Below are 27,694 nucleotides of genomic sequence, written 5' to 3'. Positions count from 1 at the left end.
TAGATAGATAGATAGATAGATAGATAGATAGATAGATAGATAGATAGATAGATAGATAGATAGATAGATAGATAGATAGATAGATAGATAGATAGATAGATAGATAGATAGATAGATAGATAGATAGATAGATAGATAGATAGATAGATAGATAGATAGATAGATAGATAGATAGATAGATAGATAGATAGATAGATAGATAGATAGATAGATAGATAGATAGATAGATAGATAGATAGATAGATAGATAGATAGATAGATAGATAGATAGATAGATAGATAGATAGATAGATAGATAGATAGATAGATAGATAGATAGATAGATAGATAGATAGATAGATAGATAGATAGATAGATAGATAGATAGATAGATAGATAGATAGATAGATAGATAGATAGATAGATAGATAGATAGATAGATAGATAGATAGATAGATAGATAGATAGATAGATAGATAGATAGATAGATAGATAGATAGATAGATAGATAGATAGATAGATAGATAGATAGATAGATAGATAGATAGATAGATAGATAGATAGATAGATAGATAGATAGATAGATAGATAGATAGATAGATAGATAGATAGATAGATAGATAGATAGATAGATAGATAGATAGATAGATAGATAGATAGATAGATAGATAGATAGATAGATAGATAGATAGATAGATAGATAGATAGATAGATAGATAGATAGATAGATAGATAGATAGATAGATAGATAGATAGATAGATAGATAGATAGATAGATAGATAGATAGATAGATAGATAGATAGATAGAAAGTTGAAAATCGACTATTTACACAAGGCCTGCACATTGCCGGGATGAACAAGTTCCTATACCTGTTTGTACAATAGCGCGGGAGGTCGAACTGACGCTTTTTCCGGGTGTTATACAAGCCCAGGTGTTTGGGGGGCAGTAGAGATCTAAGCTTGTGATCATCGTTATTCAAAATGTCATTGAAAACTTTGATACAGCTTGCTGAGCGTCTCTCACTTAAGCTGTTCAGATCAAAGTTTGCAAGACACTCTTGATACAACACCAAGATGCTTGTAATTATTTTTATCATTCACATTAACATAGGGAGAAATGATCCAATGTGCTTCACATGTAAGTTTGTGTGTAGATACAGTTTGCTCCATCTGCACAGTTTACAATCATGAGTGTGGGTTTGTATGTAAGCATTGCCATCACAGGATAGCATCCCCAGCAGTTCTTTTATGTCCCAATACAGATTAATATGTGGTGACATTCAGGACCTCCAGCTTAACATCTTGAGAGACGAAACCTGTAACACCAAGCTTTCCAAAAAGAAGAGGGTTTCACAGTTCAGAAAAAGGCAGGCTTTCCTAATGAAAAAAATCACAGTTGACCTGAACTGGGTTTGAACCCTGTTACATTCTCTTGAGAAATGAAAGCCCATAGCACTGGGATATCACCCCACAGCATTTAAAAGAACCATTATTTGTTGCAGTTTGCAAGAGCTGCATAGTGAAATACCTACAATCAAGCAAGTGCTGTCCAACATGCAACCTACAAATCCATGAAACACAGCCACTGCTTAACCTGCAGTGAGTATGCTGGCACCAGAGGATGAGTGTTTGTTGCAGTGTTATACATACACATTCATTTGTAACTGTTGCTGAACACATCTTGTTTAGCAGGCCCGTAGCCAGGGGAGGTTAAGAACCCCCCCCTCCCTGCCCTCACTTGACTGGAAGGTCAGCTCTAATAAAGAAAAGTTATTAAGTACCACCTACAAGCTACATAGGAAGAGCTACCTAAGAGAAAATGACCCAATGAATGGGTAAGGGAACCCCCCCCCCCCCCCCCCCCTTCGTGTAAAAATCATGGCTACGGACCTGTTTAGGCGTTGTTGTTTTCCTCTATTGCTTAATTAATTCATTTATTATTTAATGTGTTTGCGAGCAGACTAGACAGAACTATGCAAGATGTAGTGCACAAAGTTGTTCCAGGGATTGAGGAAGGTTTGTAATTCGAAACAGATGACTACCTTATTACACTTGATTTTACTTGATAACACAAGGGAAAGGGGGATTTCTACATCCAAGGGGAGACTCAGAAAAGTACCAAGTAGTATCAAGGGGGGGTCAAAACCCAAAGAGTGCATTTAACTGGCAGAAGCAGGGGGAGATTTGCAATTTTTTATTTGTGTCATTGCTTGACAGATGAGGAAAGAAGGAAACGCGAGTTCTATGACTTACGAGGACTGCCTGTTGAGAGGCCAGCTATGCTCATACATGGTAAGAAGTGTAACAACTTGATTGTTTGCTTTTTGGTGCTTACATCTGGTTGAAAACAATGATTATTGTATTTTATGACAAAAATAGTCTGATGAGTAAATTGTCTAATGTTTTTGATCTAGCACTTGAACAAGATCATGGTGAGAAGCCACAACACATAAAAAGAGATTTCTCAGAGCACAAGAACTCTTACCGTGATGATGAGCTGGTATCACTCTGCATTGAGAGATATGGGTAAGACATGTTTATAATGGATCATCTGTAACTTAAACTCCCCACTGACTCAAGCCAGGCCTGAGATGCAGATGGACAGGGGCTGCATTCATTCTTAAAATTGATATTATAAAAGGATCATAAAACGTTCTTGACAACTAAATCCGAAGTGAATGCAACTTGAAAATAACCTTTGCTGTGGGAACATGGCTTCTGTTGACTGCAGTATCTAATTGAACTTAGGGGGTGCTTTTTAAAATGCATGCCCCGACCCAAACCCACTCTGCAAGCTCCCTTCAAGACGTTCCGACCATTAGCTTTTAGTCGGAGCAAGTGCTTTCACAGAAGGCTAAAACTTACTTCTCTTCAAACTTGTGTTGAATTCATTACCGGGGTCTGTATATTTTATTTTCTATAAATATCTAATCAACGTCTCAAGATCATCATGGAGATAAAAACAAGAGTTTTGTCCAATAACCCCATCCCTCATCATCATTACTCGAAATTGTTAGGGTTTTTTTTGGTAATGCGTTATTAATGTTTTACATGTGTATGTAAATATAAAGCTTTGATGAAGATGAGGAAAAACATTAAGACCATGAAATATGTTACTCGATATAGATAATGCATTATGCTTCTGTGTCATATCTGTGTATTTATAAAGCTCTGATGAAGATGAAGAAAATTCAGACCATGACAACAGCATGGAGGGAGACTCTAAGAATCATCCAGTCTGCAAGGTATTCTAGAAGAATAACTGAAATAATGAATAACTGAACTAATGTTGTGACTTTAGTAGTAAATGCAGACTTTGAAAAAGGAGCGAGATGATATAGATAAATAAACATGAGAACCGCTTTATAACGGATATCCCGTGACCAAGCAACTGTCTTTAGTACAGGAAAACCTTTATAAAACGGACACGCACGCGACCGGAAATAGTCCTTTAAATAAACGTTTTTAACATTTCTAGAGTTCTATAGTACATCTTTTGGCTTTTCGTTTGGATCACTTTGTCTTTCTACAAGCAAGTCAATCATGTCCTTTGTATAAATCAACACAAGGTTTAAAAGGTATGTTAATTAAACGCTCTGTGAAACAGAGTACTTGCGCTGACGTTTCGAGCGTTAGCCCTTCGTCGGTGCCCTTCGTCTTTTGCTCCTACTAAGGGCTAACGCTCGAAACGTCAGCGCAACTACTCTATTTCAAAAAGCTTTTAATATTACCTTCTCAACCTTATGTTGATTTATACCTTGTCTACACCACGCCTACGCAGACCATCTAGTTTTTCTGCAGCTTGCGTGTAGTCTTTCTGTCAATCGTGTCCTTTGTTCTTTACAGACTCTTTCCAAGAAGTATTTAAGGTGTTCCGTGCGCATGCGCATTCTGAACCTTCAGAGATATCTCAACACCAAACTCAAACTCCCTGTCACTCAGAAGGTGAGAAACTATGGGTGTTTTTATGCTCAGAGCTCAATTCTGAACTTATTTAGTTAAAATAACTCGTTTTAATTGTCTCAAAGAGTGAATACAAAAAATGATAATCTGGCTTTAAACACAAACGTTCCCTTCTAAAGCTTTCTTATCATTGTCATTCCACAGGTGGAAGTCTTGTGCAACAATCACGTTATTTTGCCATGCCGGACCATGAAGTTTGTATGGATCACGGAGTGGATCGACAAGGTTCGTGGAATTTCCTAGGATTCTTCACTGCCTTGGAACCTCGTTATATGGACGTCTTTAAATCATGGACGTCTCTTTATTATGGACGTCTTATAATTACGGGATTACGGATGTCTCGTTATTATGGACGTCTTTTAATTAAGGACAATTCGTTATTATGGACGTCTTTAAATCAAGGTCGTCTCGTTATTATGGACGTCTCTTAATTACGAACGTCTCGTTAATTACGTACGTCCATTAATTACGAACGTCTCGTTATTATGGACGTCTCTTAATTACGAACGTCTCGTTATTATGGGCGTCTTTTAATTACGAACGTCTCGTTATTATGGTCGTCTCTTAATTACGAACGTCTCGCTATTATGGAAGTCTCTTAATTACGAACGTCTCGTTATTATGGACGTCTCTTAATTACGAACGTCTCGTTATTATGGTCGTCTCTTAATTACGAACGTCTCGCTATTATGAGAGCAAAAAATATTTTTGCATCTTTAAATTTCCTACTACCTTTCCTATTACCTTTATTATGGCAAAGAAAAATGTTTGGGTTTTTAGTATCTTCTCGATATAATAAGAAAAAACGAATTTTGCTTGAAGACTTTGTGTAAGCATCAAGGTGTTTTAATCCTTTAGTCTTTTTATCAATTCCTGGAACTCTGTGTTCCCTACATCCGGGACCTTCGGTTATAGTTAATTAGCATACTGTTTTAACCCGTAAATCGTGACTTCAAAAATCTCAAATTCAGTTCCCTCGTCTTGCGGAAAGTCCTATTAGCGTTCCGAAATATATAACCGATAGATAAACGATAAAGTCGTCTCAAGCGTTAAATGAGGGTGAAGACTTCTAAATGAAAGATCTCGCTACAAGCGAAAAGGACAATATTCTTGTTGGCTTCTCTTGTATTAGTTTGACCCTACAACCCGCTTCAAGGTTATCATCGTTTCCAAAATCAAAACATTAAGACGAAATCGTTAGTTACGATTTGTCTAGTACATTTCACAAAATCGCGAAAAACCTGCCCTATTTGCTACCGGTCTCAGCCTCGCTTTCCTGGTTTTGCATGAGCGCGGCTTATCATTGTATTCCCCCAAGAGACCATGATATACATCATGGTCTCTTGATTCCCCATATGTGCTGGAATTCTTGCTTGTCACCTGTTTTTCTCATGGCGAAATTCGAAACTCCCCGTAATGACTCGGTTTTCGCCTCTTATTGGTCGGTCTGTTCATCGAGAGCTGATGATATGATCACCTCGTTGACAGATAACTCAAGTAGGTGACGCACTCTCTAAGAACTTTCAACCGAGATTTTTTCGGCTTCGAATTTGCGTGCATTTCCAAACTTCAAAACCCTAACATGCCGCAAAATTTGGCAACACGCTAGGTTATTTATTCAAGAGTGATACTTTTGAGAGATTTTGAGCGGATCGTATTTTATGTCCTCCGGTGTCGTGTTACCTGGAAATTATTAAGTCCCCTGACTTTGACTCAAATTTGCATAGAAACAAAGAAAAATATCTCAAAAGCCGAACACAGTTTGGTAGGTGTGTATTTAGTGATTGACATAAGCCATAAAACTTAAAGATCTGCCGGATAGTTTAGACACATTAGGGTTTTTAGGGGATATGATTGGCTAAAAATAAGCGCGTGATTAAAACCCGTTAAAAAATAAAGCATTTCATCAAACTTAGAAACAAAAAAGATGATCGTATTTCCCATTTATTAAGCTTTACAATGATATATAACATGAGCACATTCGACTTAATCTGACGCGCGTTTCAACATTTTTCCTCGCCATTTTGGGTTTTTCGGAATCCCGAGGGCTGAAGGCACCCCGTAATCTTAACTATCGTGACTTTAGCTGATGACGTCACGACCTACCCAGACGGCTAGACAAAGGCTTTTACTCCGCACTCTATTTTTACAGTGATTAATACGAATTTGAATTACGTAGCACCAGTTAATTCTACTTACTATTTTCAAATCTTCACTGTTATGTAAAAGAAGACACCAATAGCTTCTCCTACGGGAGATTTTGACCAATCTCTTTTGACTGTGTATTTTTATGTAATGGTAACTGTTAATTGCAATATCATAGTAATTTCATCCGCCATTTTATTCTAGTCACTGTCTTCATATCTTCACTTTAATGTTAAACAAGACGCCAATAGCTTTGACCATGTGGAGATCGCCTTTTCCTAAGAACGAAGTTCCATACGAGTCTTTTGACTGTACATTGTTATGTAACGTTAAGTCCGATCATGTCATTGTCAAAAGACGTGCCGTAATGAAATTATGCCCCCCCCCCCCCCCCCTCACTATTTTGAAAACGAGCTTTCTTTTTGTGTGTTTTCTTACAGGAAGCCCCCATGGTACTGCAATACCGTATAACCGAGTACAGTTAATACTTACAAGATCGTGAGTGGAGCCGAGCCCAGCGTAAGATTTTTTACCTTCTAGGGCCATAGCGAGTAACAAGCCTTGGCGGACTCAACATGTATGTGATCCTCGTAGGGCGGAAAGCAGCGGTACCTTGACAGAGGGTGAATAGAGACGCGTGCCAACCAATCACAAGACCGACTTTTGGCGGCAAATATTTGCGGAATTATCCTCGAGGTGTAAAAAAAACATATGGTGGTATCACGGCGATTGCAAGATGTTATTAATTATGCTGTTTGCGGTCACCGGACTGAGAGAGGGGTATAGAGGGCATTCTTACGTATGATGGCTGAAAAGCATCTAGCATTTTCTTGATAACTGTTTCTAATAAACAGAAAATATTCCGAGTAAAGAATTTTCATAAAAGTGAACGTTTTTTCCTGAGAAAGACTACGAAAACTCCACAGATTAATTCGTTTCGCATGAGAAAATGTTCTTGTTGCAGGGTACAAGTTATTTATAAACATGTGTGTAGGGGGGGACGGGGATATAATTGTGCACTAATTAAAGACCTTGAAAATGATTTACTTATTAAGAATTTTTAATTCTGTTTATTAAATCTTCTCAAAAGGCTTGTGAAGACGCTAAGTCGAGGCGTTTTTTGTGCGCTGTTTTCTCAATATGTTGTCCTACCCTAATCATTTGATACAAAGCGTCACGTCTTGATACAGTGCACTCGCGAAAACGCTCTCGAACCTGCGTCTTACAAGAAATGTGCAATAGCATCGTATGAATTCGGGACTTGGGACTTGCGCTAAGAGATCACGTGGCTGTTTGGAAGGCAAACTAGCGAACTCTCAAGCTTTTAGTGGCAAAATAACAGCAACAAAAAGCAAGTTATCCAGCGCTTACAAAAAAAAAGCCAGATTTTTTTTTTTTCCAGAAAGGGTTAAGTTTCATTTCTTTCATCTCTGGACTAATTTTTAGTTCGATGATTTTGTTTTGAATTTGCCACCCAGAAAAGTCACTCGGTCTCTTAGCGCAAGTCCTCTGTTGACAAGGCTCAGGGTAGAGCGCTTTCTTTTTTCGGCCGCGAAAGACACGTTCTTCTGCGGAAGAGTCATGTTGAAGTGACGCGAACAAGTAACACATCGCGATAATTTTTTGTCTTGATGATATGTGCATATATGGTGGCCATTTTGAGTTCTGAATTAAACGTTGGGCGCCAAGGGACATCGGGGTGATACCAGCCCACCCCAGGGGCGTTGTCAGCGGGAGGCCCAAGTTAATATGCTCTATAAGGACGCCTTTGGTCCCTTTTGGGAATCTTGGCTCTTCATCTGTACACCGATCTCAACATAAACAACAATATCATGGCGTACCGCGATAAATACGGTACCCTTTTAAAACCTTATTAGAGTGGTAGATAGCGCGGGTAATATCAACTTTAGATATGCGTAAATCTCAGCAAAAAATTGCGCAATTGAAAATTTGATTTTTGTACAAATCTTTGCCTATAAATCTATATAAAATATATATGCAATTTATAATATTTTCTATCGATGCTGGCTGGGTGCTTGCGTGTAAGGAGACACTTGAGACCACGTTGTGAGTTGTGATTAGTACAGATTTAGGCTTGGTCTGTAGTGTAGAAGTAACGGTGACTTCTGTAAAAAAAAAAGAGTCTAGGATCGGGTCAATTGTCCCAGGCGTTCTTACGCCGGATTTATCATCGGGCTTCCTTTGGCTGAGTTGTGGCGTCATATTGGAAATTACCCAGAAGACCCTGGTCACAAGTACTTTCCAGGGGCCTGTTTCTCAAAACTCCTGGTAATTTACAGGCCCGTAAAACTTATCGGGAGAGTTTACGGGGAAGTTTATCGGGTTTGAGCGAGTGTTACTTAAAATCCTCAGTAACTTCCCGAAATTATCGGGTCCGGTAACTAAGGCGTAAACTGAATGATTCTAGAATAGCAAGGCAATTTATCGGGAAAGTTTAAGGGCCCGTTAATTAACGGGAGTTTTGAGAAACACCATTTATTTATCGGAAAGTCTTAACGGGTGGGTTTACGGGCCCGATAAGTTACCGGGAGTTGAGAAACGGGCCCCAGACCCCAAACTGCCTCCGTCAATCTCCAAGAACAGGAAACCCAGTTACAACGCATGGGACTAGGTCGTTTTGATGGTCGTTTTGACAATACAAATCAATGGTTTATGATACAACGTAGAATAAAATGAAAGATTGTACTGAAAATACCTTGAATCGCCATCTCGTGACTGTTATAAATTTGAGCGTATGGTCCTTGCCGAGTATTTCGTCATTGCATAAGATATCGACCTACAAGTTCAGAAAGAGGAGTCTTGGGCTAAGCAAAAATATCTCAAATAGAGTTGAATAAGTATCGACCTACAAGTTTAGAAAAAGAGGTTTGGTGGGGTGCGCAAAGAAAAATATCTAATAAATAGGACTCCACTGCATTCCTTACCCCAATCTATCCGTACAAATTCTATTATTTGTGATACGGAAATCTAATCTATCCTAAAGATAATACTGGAATAATGATATTCTTCTTTTTACTGATTCTCTCCATACATAGGGGGCGGTCAAGAGGGGTGGGCTCTCTGGCGTGACGGCCCTAGCCATTTCTGTGTTTATTTTCTCGTGAGGTTTACCATTCCAATTCACTTGATTTCTTTGTGCAAGTCGTCTTTTAAGAGAAACCACGATTGGTGGTGACTGGGAAGTCAGGCAGGTATAAGACTTACTTCAGTGAATGCTTTGAGTGATAATTTCTTTGCGATGAACTTCTTTAGATGTTGTACGGTGGCTTGGGATGAGAGTCGAAGATATTTTCGTTGTAACGGCTACAAAAAATATGGTTAGGGTTTAGTTGTTTAGTGTACGCGATGCGCAATATCCGTGCAATATGCAAGTCACGAATTGTATCATTCGAAGTTTGTTGTGTCCTACCTTCAATAGATGACTTCCGCTTGATGACCTACAAAATAAGCAGAAATTGAATTTTTTTAAGGAATACTAAATTCGTGGAAGGCTCGACCCTGGGGGAGGGGGAGTTTTTCTTTCTGTCCATGAAGCGACAGTCCGTTTTTTGGGTAAGTACCCTTTTATCTTCAAGCCTCTGGTCGGTATTAGGGTGTTTTAAATCCACGACGCCGGCAAGAGGGCGCCTGAAGAGGGCGTCAGATAGTATGAAATGCCGTCTTCCAGCGTTCTTTGCCGGTGTAATTATTCTTTAACACCCAATCTAGAAGGAGGGGGGGGGGGGGGGGGGTCTTAAACACCCTTTTGAGAAGGGGGTCTCAAACACCTTATCGAGAAGAGGGGGGTCTCAACACCCTATTGAGAAGGAGGCGGGTCTTAAAGCCGCATTGTCACCAGTTTACTTCCGGAGGTCCGACGGAAACCTCAACCGTTAAAAGACAAAAGAATCTATTAAAATCCGAGATATTTAACAGGCCATCCGCTCTAAATTATCAATCACATCAGAAACTTCCAATAGACAGAAACTTCCAATAGACACACTGCCTTCAATATTTTCAATATTTTTCGCGTTTTCCGTTAAAAATCATCGGATATTGTTACGTAATCGGCCGGAAGTAAACTGGTGACAATGCGGCTTTAAACACCATATATAGAGAAGGGGCTCTCAACACCCTATTGAGAAGGAGGGGATCTTAAAACCCCCATTGAGAAGGGGGGTCTAAAACCACCCTATTGGGAAGGAGGGGGTCTTAAAACCCCTATTGAGAAGGGGGGTCTCAAACACCATATTGGAAAGAAGGGAGGTCTTAAAATCGCTATTGAAAAGGATGAGGGTCTTGAAACCCCCATTTAGAAGAATGGGGGGAGGGGCCTACTGGCGTTCCTTGTCGGTTCTCAACAAGAAACACTACAATGGTAACCGATCTCCTAACCTGTAGCATTCCATACATATAGCGACTTGCTCGTCGTTACGGTGATAGTCTTGTACTTCACCAGTCGGCGTCGTAGAGCCGGATGAACACGGACTGGGGCGATTTGCTAGTCGGGAAAAAAACAAGAAGTCAACAGGTGGTGTTCCTGTGGAGCCGTAAGGACTCGTCCCAGACTTCAAACGATAGCTCGCCCTCATAAAGTTGGAAAGAAATGATGAAAGGGATGATAACGAGGACAATTTACCGAATACCGTAAGTAATACAAAATATATAGCTCTAAAACATATTTAAAGAGTCACTTAAATAACTTTATTATCATAAAAATATTATCTATGTGTTATATATAAGATTTGGTTTCGAACTTGACACGAAATTGACAACCGAATCTTACCGTCCGTTCTGCTTTCTTTCTTCCTGGCGTTATTATACACACTCTGTTGTTCTCCAGTTCGGTACATGAACATTGCTACCTCGAATTCTTTCTGCCTTTGGAGTTCCCCTTTATGGAAAAATGATGATAAGATGTATAGACGGTGCATTGCAAATCGAGTAACCTGAGTATCAGGCCCTCCTATGTTTCTATCGCGCCGGCCTCTCCTCATTTTCTTCGGAAAAATAAAAATTCCGCCTGATACTCAGGTTACCAATCGAGGAGCTTTAGAACAAGGAGCAAATGTTTTCAAAATAAGATTTAGTAGTTCCTTACATATGACTTACAATTTCATATATCAAATGTTCGACATAAGAACAAAACTGGAAAATTTGCTAATTGCTTCAAGGCTAATTGTGTCCTAAAGAGTGGAATTTAAGGTCACACCTTCAATGTATAAAACATATGACAGGAAATAGTTTTGTGGATTTTATCATTTACACATTTTTTGCAAATGTATGGATGTGATGAGGCAGTGGGATAGAAATAATGAAATGCCAATCTGCCTTGGCTTTTGGCTTTATGCACTTAAATGCTTTAAGTAAAGTCTGTAAAAAAGTAAAAAAAAGTGCTTCAAGATTCTGGAGAATTTATTACATCGGTCCAAACCTCTTAAGCAGTAACTACCACCAACAGCAATCAATGATGAACACTTAATCAATTGATAAAATACATTTCCTTAAAATTGTCCATATTACTTACACTCTTGTAGGCCTGGTACTAACTTAAATACAATTTCCTGCATCGTCCTATCAGCGCTTGGAGACAAAAATACAGAACAAACATAAGTTAGTCTCCCTATACTTGGGAGGCTTCAATATTAAAATACAATACAAACATAAGTTTGTCTGCCTATACTTGAGAGGCCTCAATATTTACTGTTTAGTCTAGTCACATAATGTTTTATCAGGTTGAGTCTTGGAATTTTGGGTTATCTCTGTGAATTAGAAAAACAGAGTTCCAGCATAATAATAAAAACTAGGACTCCATGTTAAACACATTAGCCAGAGAAAGATCCAGGGGGCAATCACCCCTCCCCCCCCTCCTACCTGTGACAGTGTAGAACTAAATTTTTGAATGTACAAGAGCTAAAATTTATAAATGTAACTTTTGCCATGTTTTATATATCCCCTGTTTATTGTATCTCAATGTTATCTTCTTTATTTGACCAAAACTAATGTAATCAATTATCAATCTATTTATTTATCTATCACATACCTATCCTTGGGATTTTCGACCCCCTTTTTGAGATTTTTGGATTTGCGCCAGTAACCCATTGACAATTATCAGTGATTTGGATATGAATTGTAGTTTACCTATCACATAAATTTCTTTTTTTTAAAAACTTCATACAGCATTTTTATAAACATTTCAATCTGTTCAATCCATGTTCCATATTTTATAAATGCCTTTGCTTTAATTATTACCTGACCAATATATAAACAAAAGTAATTGGCATATATTCCCTGTTTGTGAATAGTTAACAATATCAATAATCAAATTAGCAAAGCATTTAAAACTGACAACCTCCATTATTTACAGCTTTTTAACAGAAACCTCTGATTACTGCATCTATATTTTTTATTGCTAAAAACTCGAAGGGTTGGTATGTCAGAAATAGGTAAAGAATCAAGCAAATATATATCTTCTAGCTAAACTTATATTGGATCTGACAAAATGTCAGATTTGACAACTACACACAGCTTTATAAGGAAAAGACTATAAATGTGAACAAAATGAGCTAGTTTCCATTTAACCTTTTCCCTATGATAAGTACCTTGACTGAATTTAGGGGAGTGACTTTAAAGCTTAATTAAGCTTTTTACAAAACACTTATATAGTGAGGCACGCGTTGTACGCTTACTAAGACATGTAATCGAAGTTAAAAGTTTGTTTTCCATGGTTACAGTGTTTTCTCTTACCTGATGTAATTCATAGGGTGGCTATGGTGAAGGAAGACGTTACACGTTGGGCAATGGTTATTTTCGTGTAGATATTTAACGATGCAGCTTCGACAAACTAGGGGCATAAAACAATGGCAATTAAAAATGGATTTTCAAATTTAAACTTAAAAATTAATATATTCTCTTACAGAAACAATGATAAAACGTTGCATCTTGAAGGTAAACATCGGATAGTACTATATTTGTCTAATTCGCTTGATAGAGAAAATTAATTAAAGAGCTGTGCCCAAAAACTCCATCGAGATTTCAAATGTCACGTTCAATTGAATTTGTGAAGCGTGCGTGGGTAAGGTGTGAGCGAACACAACAAAAGCAACTTATTTATAGCTGAGTAAACCGTGTGTTCTGATTTTTATCAAACATGAATCAAAGAGTTGTTTACAGACAGAGTTTAAAACTATAATATAAAACAAAGAACGGCTTCGTTCTGCGACTTTAAATGCTCCAATGTAAATTATTCAGAAAGAATGGATGTAGTGTAATTCCCATATAGCGAAATCTAGGAAAACATGGAATTGAATTTTTTACCATTGTCACCTTTAATGGCTACAAGAAGACTTGAGAGTCTAGATAATTTTAAGAGATCACAGGATGGATGGGGATATAAATCACTAAATGGCTATAGGCTTTATAGGGAAGAATCAGATTTCGGATCAATTAGCTTTCCTGTGGGTCGTGTAGAGACGAAACCATGTTCAGTGTTACTTAATAGTAAATGCCTCTCAACCAGCAATTAAAACTACAGGTCAAACGGCTTTACGCAGTGGAAGAACCACGAGAACAGGCACACGAAATAATATAATATATATCACACGCTTCGCTTGCCTTAAATTCTTAGACCAACTTGATGTAATTGAAAGCGCACGAAATATCTCGAAAAGCTTTAAAAGACAACATCTCCGGGTTTAATTTGGTCAATGGAAACATGCCCACTCTTTAACTATATTCGATTACTCTCTGTAAGGAAATGTTTTTAGGTAGAGGTTAAGCGAAGTAGGCGAGTACTAAGTGATTTTCGTGCTAGTATACTCACATGTATGTAGACATTCGATGATTGTCGTAGCGTCTATGAGGTACCCGTTACACAGTTTACACGTGATGTGTTCGTTTACTTGATTCATGCTCATAGTTCGCTCCATCACTGAATCGAAGCCGTAAGAATTCGACCAAGTGTTTTACTGAATGTCCGTAGTTTCTTGTTGGTAAAATCCAGATAAGAACTTTTAACAGACAGCAAAGTGGCAAGCTTCTGTCATCACCAATCGCTCCCACACAGAACTTCTTGGTCGAAGTCAGCGAAATGCAAGAGGCGAGCGAGTAAAACGGCGGTATAAAGGTTGATTGTGTGATGGGCGAGTGGACGCGAAAATATCAAACCGCGTACGTCCTTTCTACCCCGCGGGCAATGTTCTGTTTGATCACTAGGCGGTCAACATTAGAATTATCCGATCATCAATACAATTCGTGACAAAGACAGACCACCAATCTCTTGGGAATAGCGTTCGAAATTGCTTGATCTGGATTGTAGTTATAAATCGGTGTCGTACGACAAATCGTTTGGATACATCTGATATCTATCACCTTGCCCTCATCTCCCAGGCGTTTAAATTCGTGCCCTCGTATAAATATCGGTAGGAATTTAGCGACTCTAAACAGTCAAAGATTGTAAATAAGTCAAACAATAGCGGTAATCCAACCTACACAATGCCTATTTTGACTTGGTCTCCGCTCTCCAGCAAATCATGGTTTCCAGTAAAGAAATGTGGTCACGTTCAATAGAGAATCCAACAGGAAATACCACATCATCGGCGGAGTTTGTCACGACCGCGGTATGTCACTCACTAGATAGAAACAGCTCCAGCCATTTGCTAGGTGTAATTAGATGATTAACAATGACAACAATAAACTTAAGCGTCAACTGTAAAATGATTGACTAGTGGAGTTTTAGTTTGCGTAAAACTCTGTAGAAGTCACACGAGAAACTTTTTAGAGGGCACTTAAGTTAAGAGCACCCTTGAAATAATGTTTTGTTTAAAGCCATGTTCATTCAAGATTTGAATTATTGTCCACGAGGAGGTCACTAGGAAATCCGAATTCTTCTTTCTTATACGAACTACTAATTTTATTTTAAAAGGCCAACGAAACTAATTTTATACTACAATGCTTTTAAACTATACTTGAAAAAAAAATCAGGGTAGGAAAAAAAATTAACAATCATAGTGTAATCGTTACGAATATTTTTTTTTTCTGACAAGTTATTCCGGTCTAGTAGCTCAGGTGACAAAGCTAAAAAAACCTCCAACACAAACAAAATCGGTAACAATGAAAAAAACCTCCAATTCCACTAACAAAACGACGGTAACCTCAACAACAATACTAGTAACAACAATTATTTACAAGAACATCAACGACTACTACATTGTACTGTATTAACGACAACAGCACAATGAACGATGAATATGACAAAATGTTGATTAGTCATAACAAGCTTGTCGTGCAACTTTTTGGCACTTACTTATTTCTCAATTATTACCGAAATTATTATTGATATTTGAACTAACAAAGCTAAAAGCTAATATATCGGGATGGGCAATTTTTAAAAAGAGATCTGATGACCCCATTAGTTGCTATCGGCCATAAGTATCTTTTGAGGGCGCCTCTGTGTTTCTCTGGGCTGGCTTTTTCCTGCCTCTGGCGTTTTACCGCCTCTGTGTTTCTCTGGGCTGGCGTTTTCCCGAACGTTAGCTGCGAAAATATAAATAAAAAAAGGCCTTCGCTAGCAATAATACCAAAACCTAGACCACCAAAACCTAAAATTCGTATCTATTCTTAGCCTCATTTCTATAAAATTTAGGTCGGCTAGCTGTCTATGATAGACCAGCAAATGAAAGATCCTAAAATAAATCGAGAAATCTAACCGTCCGCAAATGATATCGAACTGGAGTTAAAAAATGAATTACCTTTCCGAAAGATATCAAATGGTACGTCTCTTTAGCTCTCGGGTTTAAATCTATTTATTGCTTTTTTATTTATATTCTTTGTTGAGTTGTCATTTCATGGTTGCCTTGAGAATTGCTTTAGTAGTTTTCGCAAAAAAAAGAAAAAAAAAACACTCGAGGAAGTATTCAAACACTTAACTTCTAGCTGCAGGGTTAAGACTGCAACCGAAAGAGCTAATCACCAGGAGATACACGATATCGAAGATTGATATTCGCTTGTTTTATTCCTTCTTGCCTAATGTGTAAGATGCATTTTATTTTAGTGCACGAATTGATTTTAAATGGTTTAATTTAAAAAAGCATAGGAAAGCTGAACGAACCTTTAACTGAATTTTAATTATGTTCTCTGATATTGTCAGTGAAGACGGAAAGGCAACCATTTCTCAAAAATAATCTGGTAAGAATTTCTTTGGCATACATTCCGCTAAAGTCACGGTTTCCAATAAGATTCTATTAGGTCTCAAGGGAGTTCTTTCCAGAAAACGTATGCCAGTTTTTTTTGCCCCAAAACGTTAACTTCTACTTAACTTTCATTTCAGAAGTTTGAGTTGTTTTAATAAAAAAAAAAAAAAAACAAGTAATTTTATAATTAAATTAAAGGAGACAAGCTGCCGAAACATAGCAGCTAACATCTAACTTTTTCTATAATAGCCGACACGCAGCTAAACCAACATGGCAATATATACATTCATCCAAGGTACCAAAGTTGTGAGTGGTTTCCCTGCCGAACCTTCTTCAAAGGTCAGACAGAATCTCGCAAATCAGATTATGATGAATAAGCTCGATGGTGGTCATAAGGAATTAATGCAAATAAAACCGTGGTTCCAATTAATCATTGATCGTTGCCCCGAGACCAACAATTACACAAAGAACCTGAATTGAACCGCAGTTTGAAAAACATTTGCCATGGTTTCGCCGTTTGGTGTTGGCTTCGCATGATTTTTAGTTGGTCTTTTCTGCTATAGTATTGATGCTTTTCTGCTATTGATGCTTTTCCGCTATTGATACAGACATGTATAGTTCAAGATATGTCATGTGAACGCATGCGGCTTGTCAAACTATCAGCTCTTTTAACTACATTGGTTATGCTAGCTGATGGGGTATTTTCATAACAAAACCAAGTTCTCTCACAGACATTGCTTCTATTTTAGATAGCGTTTGCTAGTTTATTACGCAGCCCTCTAAACTTACACACCATCAAGAAAGCATTTTCTCGACTGAAAAAAGGGATTTTTTGCATAAAGTGCCAACTCAGGAATCAAATAACAAGAGCCTTTTGACGGATAATATCAAAATGAATACCATTTTCATTTCAGCTGCCTAAAAAGCGAGACTTTAGAATACGATAGCCCAACTTCAGTCGAGCTGACTCAATCAGGGATTGAAAGAACATGTCAAGTTTTTGAATGACTTGGCATTATGTTAATACAGGGCCGTCAACGGCGATGGAAAAATCTTTTCGCTAATCCGGTGTAATTCTTAGTACACTGCTAAGAAACAAATGCCGTAATGTTTAGCTTTCTTATTGAATGCTTCTGACACAAATTAATAAATTACCGACAATTTACCCTGTTAGCCAAGGAACCAATGCCACTTTGACGCCCATTTAAACTGTTTTTTATTGTTTTAAATATTATCCACATCCTAACAAACTATACATCTAATGAATGAATGAAATCACGAGTTGGATTTATTTTTACGAAGCATCTGAATCTGATATCAGTTCGCTTATCGGTTTTATTGCTAAATCAAGTAGATCAGACGACGCTAACAACCCCAACAGTTGATGTAACCTGGAGTTTTCTTGCCTCGTGAGGTTAATTGTTGTGGATGGTTGAATACGAAATTCAGGGTCGATTCGGAGGATAGCCCGGTCTTTAATCTGTTAATAGCCGATGGGGGAAAGTAGCTTGAAGTTTTGAGAGCTGTTTACATTAACGAGTAGCTTCCGGCTCAACGAGTAAATACCAGGCACAGCGAATAAACATCGCTTGTCTCATCCGGGATTTTCTTTCAAAGGAAACCGCAATCCACAAGAGGCCCGTTTGTGGCGATAAAGGGTTTGTCAATATCCACGCAAGGCTGAGTGAAAAGTGCTGCCTCACTGGCATGGCAATCCTTCAGGTAACACGCTACAAAACGGAGTCAAACTCTCACGGCAGATACTTTAAGCCCTTGGCTTCCTCATAAGGAGGAAATCAAGAGAGAATAGCAATTCAAAGACTCAAAGCGAGTGTTAGCAGTTAACCGCCTGGTGCTGCCTATCAATGGGCAAAGTTACCAAGCCGTTGCGCCAACATAAGTTCGGCTCGTATTCAATGAGCCGGGCAGTTGTCGGAGCGACTTGTAAGGCGGATAACAGCCTACGCATCGTCAGTAATGGTGGCCGCCATGTTTAGCAGTGTGACTAGCCTCCATTACTGCTCGGCATATTGGCTTGTGTAGTAGCCTGATTACATTAAGACCTTCTTGACAGTGATAAGAGGGCAATGGTGGAACCGTACAATGTTAGAGTCAGGGGAAAAGGAAGGGTTCTACGCTTAGCTTTGATGGCACAGGAACACTTTAAACTACAGGTTCTTGGAATCTGCCCAAAGCGCAACGCAGGGAATCCTTTCTTTGCTGCCGTGAGCAAAAAAAAAAAAAAAATACGGCATTGTCTGGGTTCATATCGCAAGCATCGTTAGCACAAATAATTGACACTGTTTGCCACCACAAGGAATACGGTGATGTATTCCGAACTACAAGTCATGCAAACTCCCTGCGGGTGATCCAAACCGTCACAGCGGGAGCACTCAAAAGACACCCAGAGCCTAGAGAGCCGTCATGGCACAAGCTTGTGATCATAGATTAGCTGGCAACGCTACTCGCACCTACTGGATTAGGTGTGTATTTGAAGAACGCTTAACGCTGATGACATTTGTGTGTTTTCTAGTCAAACAAAGAGAGGACACTCAAGTTGTCGGACCTCAACCCGTTCATCACGTGTGGTTTATGCGAAGGCTACCTGATCAAGCCTACTACCATCACAGAGTGTCTTCACACGTGTAAGTCATATGCGTGGGCCGTCATTCGTGCAGCGGATGACTTGAGCCGCGCCAAATCGCGCAGTCTTTATGGCTAACGAGGAAAGCCGAACGCCGTTGATCTCTATGAATGCACGGCTATTGTGTTCTTGCCGCGAGACAGATGTTCATTTATTATGCAAGGGCTCATTTCAGACTCTTTATTGTGTTATTAGTTTTAGTCGGTGACGCATTGCAAATGAGGGCGCTTCAAAACGGCACCTTTCTTCTATACCTTTCTTCGGGCACGCGCACGATTCAATAAGCAAAAAACTACAATTCACGCCTTTGTTGCGATATATACGAAGACAAAAGGCTCCATCGAAAGAGGTTTGAATGCGGCACAATTACCGAGTTACAGGTCTCTTATGACGAGATAAATTTCTGGCAGGTCTGTTTCCCGGGGCGTCGAGAGGTATAGGTTAATTGCTTTATCCTACCTTGCGATCTTATTGATTGAGGAAGGAATACAGCATGCATGCCGTTTGGGTCAAACTCAAATCACAAATTTTCTTTCGCTGATTGATCAGAATCTACTCATGGATTCCTAATCACTGTTTCTCCATATTCTTTAATTACTCACTTCCCGTTTACTTGTTGGTGTTTTAAGAGATAATTTCGGAGTTTTGCGAGTGAATCACGCGAGCTGATTGTTACTACCTGCCGAGAATAAACAAGCTTAACGGACAGGATGTATTTCCATCGCGAATTTCCATCGCTACTTTCAATATGATAATTTTACTTCGCAGTGCGTGCTTTGAGGTGCTTGAAGTCATCCAACCTCTGTACATAGCATCGGCTCTAAAAGCCTTGGAGGGCTGGTGTGCTCTTAGCGTGTGTTTTCCCTGTCATCGAGTGCGTATTGATGATGTGGGTTAGGGGGATGGTTTATTTATCTTTGCCACCAAATCACTAGAGGGTTTCGCACACTTCGCGCTGTAACGTGAGACCTGCGGGGATTTTTAAAGTCCGTCTGACTCTGCTGAAAGACCCGTGAATGCATATCGACGCCTTCTTGAACCACTAAATCATCCCTGCAATCCTTCTGAAGTTTTCTCATGAATTAAAGTGAATAGTTTATAATTATATAAACAAACTGATGCGTGGATAATCATGGGGTAATCCAAGTAGATTATCAATCTGGGACGGAAATATAACACGGGCAAGAAACCGTGTCGATAAACTCAATACTGGTAGCTTGTGATAATAGATGTGTTCATCAAGTGTGACATTCGTACATACGGGTGCCAAGTTCTCACATTCTTGTCTCATTTGATAGTCACTCACACGATTAGAAGCATTGGGTGTTTTATAACACTAGTTTTTACAACGACTTGCTTTCCATAGAACACTAGCGGAGTTTTGCAAGGACTTCGCATTTCAGTCAAGTCTTACACAGGTTGTAATTAATGCTACTAAGTTGTTACGGTACAAATAATTACTTTGCGTAACAAGTTAATTACTTTGATGATTGGCTGTATATAATACCAGCGTCACATTTTCCCGACGAAAAACAAACAAACAAGAAAACAATAGAATGAAATAAGGTATCTTTAAATCTAATCTGCTCTCCCATTCATACAAACCAGCTTCTTAATTTCTCACCTATGCGAGCGAGAAAGTCGTGAAATCTTGCCAGATACGTCTTGTTCTTGGTTTGCTTCGCCTTTTTTCGTTCTTTGTCCGTTTTAAGAATGTCAACGCTATTTTTCGTTTTAAATATGTACGCTAGAGCCCTTCTAGCCTGTAGAGATGTAGCTCAACACAATTTATAATTCGTTCCATTCCATTCCACAGTTTGCAAGAGCTGCATCGTGACGTACTTACAGGACAGCGAGGATAACACCTGTCCATCATGCAACACGGTCATACACGAGACCAACCCGTTCGACTTACTAAGGTACATGACGGGGACAATGTTGGGACGGGGTGAAGATATAGAGCAACTTTTTCGGCTTATCAGGTACAGGACGTGGTCAATATTGGGATAGGGGAAAGGTACCAAGCAACCCGTTCGACTTATTCAGGTACACGTTGGGGTCAATATTGGGATAGGGGAAAGGTATAGAGCAAACCGTTCGACTTACTTAGGTACACGACGGGGCCAATATTGGGATGAGGGAAAAGTATAGAGCAACCCGTTCGACTTATTCAGGTACACGACGGGGCCAATATTGGGATGAGGGAAAAGTATAGAGCAACCCGTTCGACTTATTCAGGTACACGACGGGGCCAATATTGGGATAGGGGAAAGGTATAGAGCAAACCGTTCGACTTGCTTAGGTACACGACGGGGCCAATATTGGGATGAGGGAAAAGTATAGAGCAACCCGTTCGACTTATTCAGGTACACGACGGGACCAATATTGGGATGAGGGAAAGGTATAGAGCAACCCGTTCGACTCATTCAGGTACACGACGGGGTCAATATTGGGATGGGGGAAATGTTTAAAACCCCGTTCGACTTACTCAGGTGCACGACGAGGTCAGCATAACGAGGCGGCGGAGGGGGGCAGGGGAGAAGAGAAAGGAAGAAGACGCTCGCTTCTTTCTCTTCTCTCACGCCCCCACCTCGTCCCCCTCCACCGTCCTTGTTCCGCCTTGTTCTCGCGCCTGTGACCCGGCGCCCTGGGTTTCCGAGGTTAGGTATTTTAGGAAGTTCGAACATGGGTCGACTGGGTCAGTTTGGGAGACTGGGTGACTTTAGGGTATAGGGTAGGGTACAGCTTCATCTTTATCTTACCAAATTCAATCGTTACAAATGCCAAAGGGATCGCGGACAAGCCGATGCAAATGGATTATTCTTTTGCCTATTAGCTTCTACTGGGATGACAAAATGGCGGTCGACAGAGCCCCTTTACGTGTACTTACTTACATGTCTGTGATTTTGTGTTGTGTCTTGCAGATCGGATCAAACGTTGGAAGACATCGTCTTCAAACTTGTCCCGGGACTACAACAAGGTAGTCACGCTATACCATCACCCCCACAACACCTTTAGTCACGCTATACCATCGCCCACACAACACCTTTAGTCACGCTATACCATCGCCCACACAACACCTTTAGTCACGCTATACCATCGCCCACACAACACCTTTAGTCACACTATACCATCGCCCACACAACACCTTTAGTCACGCTATACCATCGCCCACACAACACCTTTAGTCACGCTATACCATCGCCCACACAACACCTTTAGTCACATTATACCATCGCCCACACAACACCTTTAGTCACGCCATACCATCGCCCACACAACACCTTTATTCACGCTATACCATCGCCCACACAACACCTTTAGTCACGCTATACCATCGCCCACACAACACCTTTATTCACGCTATACCATCGCCCACACAACACCTTTAGTCACGCTATACCATCGCCCACACAACACCGTTAGTCACGCTATACCATCGCCCACACAACACCTTTAGTCACGCTATACCATCGCCCACACAACACCTTTAGTCACGCTATACCATCGCCCACACAACACCTTTAGTCACGCTATACCATCGCCCACACAACACCTTTATTCACGCTATACCATCGCCCACACAACACCTTTAGTCACGCTATACCATCGCCCACACAACACCTATAGTCACGCTATACCATCGCCCACACAACATCTTTAGTCACGCTATACCATCGCCCACACAACACCTTTAGTCACGCTATACCATCGCCCACACAACACCTTTAGTCACGCTATACCATCGCCCACACAACACCTTTAGTCACGCTATACCATCGCCCACACAACACCTTTAGTCACATTATACCATCGCCCACACAACACCTTTAGTCACGCCATACCATCGCCCACACAACACCTTTATTCACGCTATACCATCGCCCACACAACACCTTTAGTCACGCTATACCATCGCCCACACAACACCTTTATTCACGCTATACCATCGCCCACACAACACCTTTAGTCACGCTATACCATCGCCCACACAACACCGTTAGTCACGCTATACCATCGCCCACACAACACCTTTAGTCACGCTATCGCCCACACAACAACCATAGTCACGCTATACCATCCCCACACAATGATTCCCAGAATATTTTCTATTTAGTAGATCGACCTATATTCGAACACATAGGATATTGTCTTATTTTCGGCCACAAATTATATTGCCATGTTATCGGACACATATGGAATGAAATATTTGTGAAATATAAGTTGGGCCCCTTTCATAAGGACGTCTAATTTTCATTATAGGTTTTTAAGGCTAAATGTTCTTAAGTTGAAGTCTATAACAAAAATAATGCCCAATGATTTATTAGGAAGAGAATTACACAAATGATCAATAGAAATAATATCTAAGGTTGTCATTTATTTTGCAACTTTAGAACTCATCAGACAAACAAAACAATAATTTGCTGCTATCTGTTGTACCTTAAAATTTTGTGAAATCTCAGGCTGGACGTTTCTATTAGAAAGGTTGTTATATAAAAGAAAATTGTAAGAAAAAAAAAAACGGTACTTATTAATCGAAATTCGGGTTTTGTTTTCGAGCTTTGATTATTTAGTTTAGAAGTGTCTATCAATGTGTCTATCAAAGTTTTTATCAATAGTTGTCGGTCACATACTCTTGAAAACATTTACTCACCCCATTCCCCCCCACCCCCATCCCCCACTCATACTGAGAAATTAGAGCTGAAACAAATAAACACCAGTCTTAGGAAATATCGATGATGTTTCACACAACAAACATCGATGTGGTCACGTAAATAAAAATCGATGACTTAGTAACGTTATAAATTACCTCGCTTCTTGGAACGAGTTGCTCGTTTCCGGTTTCGCTTGGCCGTGAGTGTCATGACTCCTTGCCCATTTCACGTTTATTTTGGGACATCCATCCAGTTTCGTTTCTAACCTTTGGCTGTTTTATGATAACACGCCGGGAGATTGGCTTTCCTATATGCCTTTTGATGGTTAATTCCTGTCAGGGAATTATTATTGTTTAACATCACAATAACATTTTTACAGGTATTTTTGTAATCTAGTTTTACAACAAGAATGTTGCCGAGGTACACCCAAAGATAATTAGGCCTATTTTTAAAATAATTTTAACCACTTTAATAAAGAATAAGTCTTACAGATAGCCAAGGATCCGTAGAAATCTGATTGTCAACAAAAATAATAAATCATTGTTATTGTACTTTCATAGTTCGATGTTTTTTCGTTTTTTTTTTTTCGTGAATCAGTGAGCCGGAAACACCTGACGCATTGAAAAAATTTGAGGGAATAAAATGTAAAATTAAATAAAACTTGTACTTATGTGCTACTGTAAGTTTTGTAAATATAAAATTAAATTGTTGAAGTTGTAAATAGTCTAAAGTCTTCGTGAAGTTATCAGCGTTAACACGGAAAGAGAAGCGCTAAAAGACAATTGAAGAACCGATATTTCAAGAATTTTAATTGGGCGCTATATTTACAATCAACAAATCGCATATTATTTTGAAAACATCTTATCTGTATTCATTCGGCTCTTCATGTATTTAGCAGATATTGAAATATGTGGTGGTGTTTATTGAATAGATCTCTCCTTTGTATGTTTTTACGTCGTCTTCGCAGAAGAATGGGTATGTCTTTCTTTGATGAGCTGCTGTGTGTCCTTGGTTAATACTTTCTGATTTTGAGAATCGAAAATGCTCAACAAACACGAATTCGCAATCATTATTTTTTTTTCTTTTGATTATCTATAATAAAGGTGACGTCATCGCCCTGGGGCATTCCCTCAGATTGCGAAAGTTTTATTACTCGAAATATTTACTTTCGTTCTTCTGACTATACTGACTATCATTCGATTTTCATCATACAATTTCTAGGAATTGTTTTTTCAAAGTTACGATAGTGATGGCTGAGCACTTTTCCGCTCTGAGTTCGCTAAAATCGCTAGCGTGAATGAAGTACTTGACCATTTTGACGTATAATGCGACTTCCGCTTTCTTCGAGAGTTCAGCATTCGCATGAAAAAAGTTTGTTTTCTCTAAACACTACTCGTTCTTTTGACCGTTTTCTTCCTTATTTCAACCCTTCGCTTAAGCGAGTACCAAGTCTATTCATGCCTCTTCAGCTGTCAAGGACAAAGACCTTTTTCGGGAAGCCCCCAGCTTTTCAGCGCTATATTTAGCCTCGTCTGCTGATTGGCTATATCCTTATAACTTCCCGTTCCTGCTTGTGCAAGGAACATTTGTCTTAGGTAGCTTTATCTACAGCATGCAAAATTGAGAAGGTATCCTTTACGTTTGAACTTTCGCTAAAATGTTATCAATTGAGTTTGTCGTGCCTACGGACAAGCATGAAATCCTCAAAGCCAAACTTCCTCGTCTCAAAGAGCTGTTTAACTCCGTCAAAATTACGCTGGCGGAAGTGTATGGCGAAAACCAGTGGATTCGGGCTGTGGGAGAACACGAGCACTTAAACAAAGCGAAGGAGTACATTCAGGGCCTGTGCAAACCCGAGACTATCGAAAAGATCAAGATGTCACATGAGATGATCGAAACCTTCTGCCAGCAACGCGCCGACCTTGAAAGAGATTTTGGAATCGTTATAGACATAGACGAAGAGGCCAATTGCCTCATTATGCAAGGGACTTATCTTGCGGTCACCATGGCAACTTCGAAACTCGAGCAAAAGGAAGTAACTGCCGTGTCAAACCAAGCTATTAACCCGGTGCTCAAGGAATTTGCGCTGAAGCTGGGTTACGACGAGAACCAAGTTCAGTCAATTGCCAAGAAATTCGGCCCGGATGTGGACCAAAACAAACTGCTACAGGAACTCATACACACGTCAGCCTCCAGCCGGGCTACGACGAAAACCCGACCGAGCGGCGATTACAATTCGGAGTTAACGGGAAGTCCGATGACATACCGAAACGTTGTAGCCCGAGGAGCGCCGACACCTCCGACGAACATCGAAACAACATGCGGGATTCCCGCGATGATCCCGCGAATGGAAGCCGATCCCGAAGTGACGTTTTCGTTGTCCCGCGGGATTGAGGATGCACCTCGTGACGGGCTACGCCCTGTTGTTATCGACGGGAGCAATGTGGCGATGAGTCATGGTAATCAGCGAGTGTTCTCATGCCGCGGCATCGCGCTCTGCGTGGACTGGTTTCGTCAACGTGGGCACAACGAGATTACCGTGTTCGTGCCAAGATGGCGTACCGAGGCACCTCGCCCGGGAAATCCCGTGGAGGATCAGCATATCTTGCTCGCACTTGCGCAACAAAGCATCGTGAAGTTCACGCCTTCTCGCCGCATCAACGGCAGGAACATCGTGTGTTACGACGACCGATTCATCCTCGAACTTGCCGTCAAATGTGACGGGGTGGTGGTCTCTAATGATAACTTCCGTGACCTGATGAGGGAAAATGACGCGTGGAGGGAGGTAATCGAGACCAGATTGCTGATGTACTCCTTCGCGGGGGACTATTTCATGCCGCCCGAGGATCCCCTGGGAAGGCACGGCCCCACCCTTGACGAGTTCCTCCGCAAAGGGTCCAGCCACACCCCAAAGGTGTGTCCCTTTCTGGGGCGCTGTACGTTTGGCCCCAGATGCAGGTTCTATCATCCAGACAGGGATCCCACCAAGCGCCCACAGCTCAAACGACAGACCAGCAAATCAGATCCAGACCTTTCCCAATTACGCGCTTCCTCCACCCCTCCCCCCAGAGATCACTTTCAGAACACTATGAAAACCTCCTCGCTTGACCGGCAGCGCTCATACAGTGAAAGCATCTTGCAAGGACCTATCCATTACCATGGCAACTCGGACTCTAGATACCCAGTAGTAGACCAATACAATGGACTCTACGTCTGTAACCAAGGGAATGAACAACATCTAGTGTACCCTAGCAACGGTTACTATGGTTACCCGGGCTATGCTATGTATGCCCCTGTGATGACGGAGCAGCACTACAGCTATACACCGTCTAACACCAGATACACGACAAGCGGCTCCCTAGAGGGGGTAGGGGCGGGGGAGGGGGAGAGTACAAGGGTGGGGGAGGGTTCGATAGCGGAGAAGGAAAAGAAGCAGAAGGCATCCGATGGAGCTGGGGAAATGGAGGAAAAATTGAAGGCGTTTTTTCCCGGCGAAGAGTCCAGAATAGCGAAAACTGTTAGAGATAATCCTGAGCTGTGTAGGAAGCGTGATGTCAACGCGCTCAGCAACCTGCTCTTGGATCTAGCGTGATGGAGTCGTCGTTCTTAGAGCTGCAACAGTGCCCTTCGTGGGAAAATATAGCTAGATTATTGTTATTTGTAAATAATCATTTTTATTTATCCCTTCTTAGGCTAACGTGTACCTTTTTGCAATATGATCGATGCTCTAGCTATTATTGTAAACCCATAAAAGAAATGTTTATTTGAATTTCAGGAATTGTTAAAAGAGCTATTGGTAGTTAGATACAGATTTGTTGTTGCATTGACCAAAAGGAATATTATATCCATCTATTCAATCATGTTTATTATATAAACAACACGTATTTTATTGTTAAAAGCTCCATTTCTTGTGTCTAATGCTTTAATATTTTTTGATAAAATAAAAACATTACCTATAGGCTTCAAGTGGTTTGTTTTTCCAAGCGTCAGATGGTGTTCAAATAAGTTGAATGGCGTTTAAGGTCGCTAGCGCGTTAATCAACATATCACAAACAGAGGGCGTTATCAATTTTAAACTTTGCCCAGAACCGTCAATGTTTATGCGATTGCTCTACCA

At 40.2% G+C, this 27,694-nt stretch overlaps 4 protein-coding genes across 6 annotated transcripts in view; 3 read left to right on the top strand and 1 right to left on the bottom strand.

The window, feature by feature from the left end:
* The window catches only part of LOC5508588 (polycomb group RING finger protein 1), a 10,370-nt gene extending 3,221 nt beyond the window's left edge, over window positions 1–7,149 (top strand). The window contains exons 3-11 of one of the 2 annotated variants that reach the window (XM_032377383.2): window positions 1,483–1,579; window positions 1,941–1,996; window positions 2,198–2,272; window positions 2,395–2,506; window positions 3,150–3,225; window positions 3,459–3,558; window positions 3,827–3,925; window positions 4,088–4,168; window positions 6,529–7,149. In XM_032377383.2, coding sequence (XP_032233274.2) covers window positions 1,483–1,579; window positions 1,941–1,996; window positions 2,198–2,272; window positions 2,395–2,506; window positions 3,150–3,225; window positions 3,459–3,558; window positions 3,827–3,925; window positions 4,088–4,168; window positions 6,529–6,590 — 758 coding nt within the window. In that variant the 3' untranslated portion in view covers window positions 6,591–7,149. The remainder of the gene's footprint in view (window positions 1–1,482; window positions 1,580–1,940; window positions 1,997–2,197; window positions 2,273–2,394; window positions 2,507–3,149; window positions 3,226–3,458; window positions 3,559–3,826; window positions 3,926–4,087; window positions 4,169–6,528) is intronic. The other variant, XM_032377384.2, reaches the window with a different exon arrangement.
* Window positions 7,131–14,709, bottom strand: LOC5508592 (polycomb group RING finger protein 3). The gene is made up of 9 exons (XM_032377388.2): window positions 13,911–14,709; window positions 12,836–12,932; window positions 11,616–11,671; window positions 10,875–10,982; window positions 10,484–10,589; window positions 9,519–9,546; window positions 9,314–9,412; window positions 8,805–8,885; window positions 7,131–8,214 (listed from the first exon to the last, which is right to left on the bottom strand). Exons 1-9 carry the CDS (start codon window positions 14,014–14,016, stop codon window positions 8,167–8,169), a joined length of 729 nt encoding a protein of 242 aa, XP_032233279.1. The 5' UTR covers window positions 14,017–14,709; the 3' UTR covers window positions 7,131–8,166.
* LOC5508582 (polycomb group RING finger protein 5-B) overlaps window positions 10,669–27,694 on the top strand; it is a 28,873-nt gene continuing 11,847 nt past the window's right edge. Inside the window, exons 1-5 of one of the 2 annotated variants that reach the window (XM_048728829.1) lie at window positions 10,669–10,735; window positions 17,896–18,000; window positions 18,812–18,923; window positions 20,739–20,841; window positions 21,847–21,902. In XM_048728829.1, the coding sequence (XP_048584786.1) occupies window positions 17,986–18,000; window positions 18,812–18,923; window positions 20,739–20,841; window positions 21,847–21,902 (286 nt within the window). In that variant the 5' untranslated portion in view covers window positions 10,669–10,735; window positions 17,896–17,985. Of the gene's footprint in view, window positions 10,736–17,579; window positions 18,001–18,811; window positions 18,924–20,738; window positions 20,842–21,846; window positions 21,903–27,694 lie in introns of those variants that run through there. The other variant, XM_048728830.1, reaches the window with a different exon arrangement.
* On the top strand, window positions 24,906–27,538 carry LOC116615615. Its single transcript, XM_048728828.1, has one exon. It carries the CDS (start codon window positions 25,235–25,237, stop codon window positions 27,167–27,169), a length of 1,935 nt encoding a protein of 644 aa, XP_048584785.1. The 5' UTR covers window positions 24,906–25,234; the 3' UTR covers window positions 27,170–27,538.

The sequence above is a fragment of the Nematostella vectensis genome, chromosome 6, assembly GCF_932526225.1.
Source record: "Nematostella vectensis chromosome 6, jaNemVect1.1, whole genome shotgun sequence".
Lineage (NCBI taxonomy): Eukaryota > Metazoa > Cnidaria > Anthozoa > Actiniaria > Edwardsiidae > Nematostella > Nematostella vectensis.
The sequence above is the reverse complement of the archived record's forward strand: the minus strand, read 5'-3'. Positions and strand labels throughout refer to the sequence as shown.

Excerpts from the sequence above, each read along its gene's own strand:
- LOC116615615 (XM_048728828.1), top strand. The coding sequence starts at position 25,235 with ATGTTATCAATTGAGTTTGTCGTGCCTACGGACAAGCATGAAATCCTC.
- LOC5508592 (XM_032377388.2), bottom strand. The coding sequence starts at position 14,016 with ATGGAGCGAACTATGAGCATGAATCAAGTAAACGAACACATCACGTGT. Across the intron at positions 10,983-11,615 it reads AGTACCAGGCCTACAAGAGT|GGGAACTCCAAAGGCAGAAA; the intron begins GTAAGTAATATG and ends TTTTCCATAAAG. Across the intron at positions 10,590-10,874 it reads GAAAGAAAGCAGAACGGACG|CAAATCGCCCCAGTCCGTGT; the intron begins GTAAGATTCGGT and ends TTTCCCGACTAG.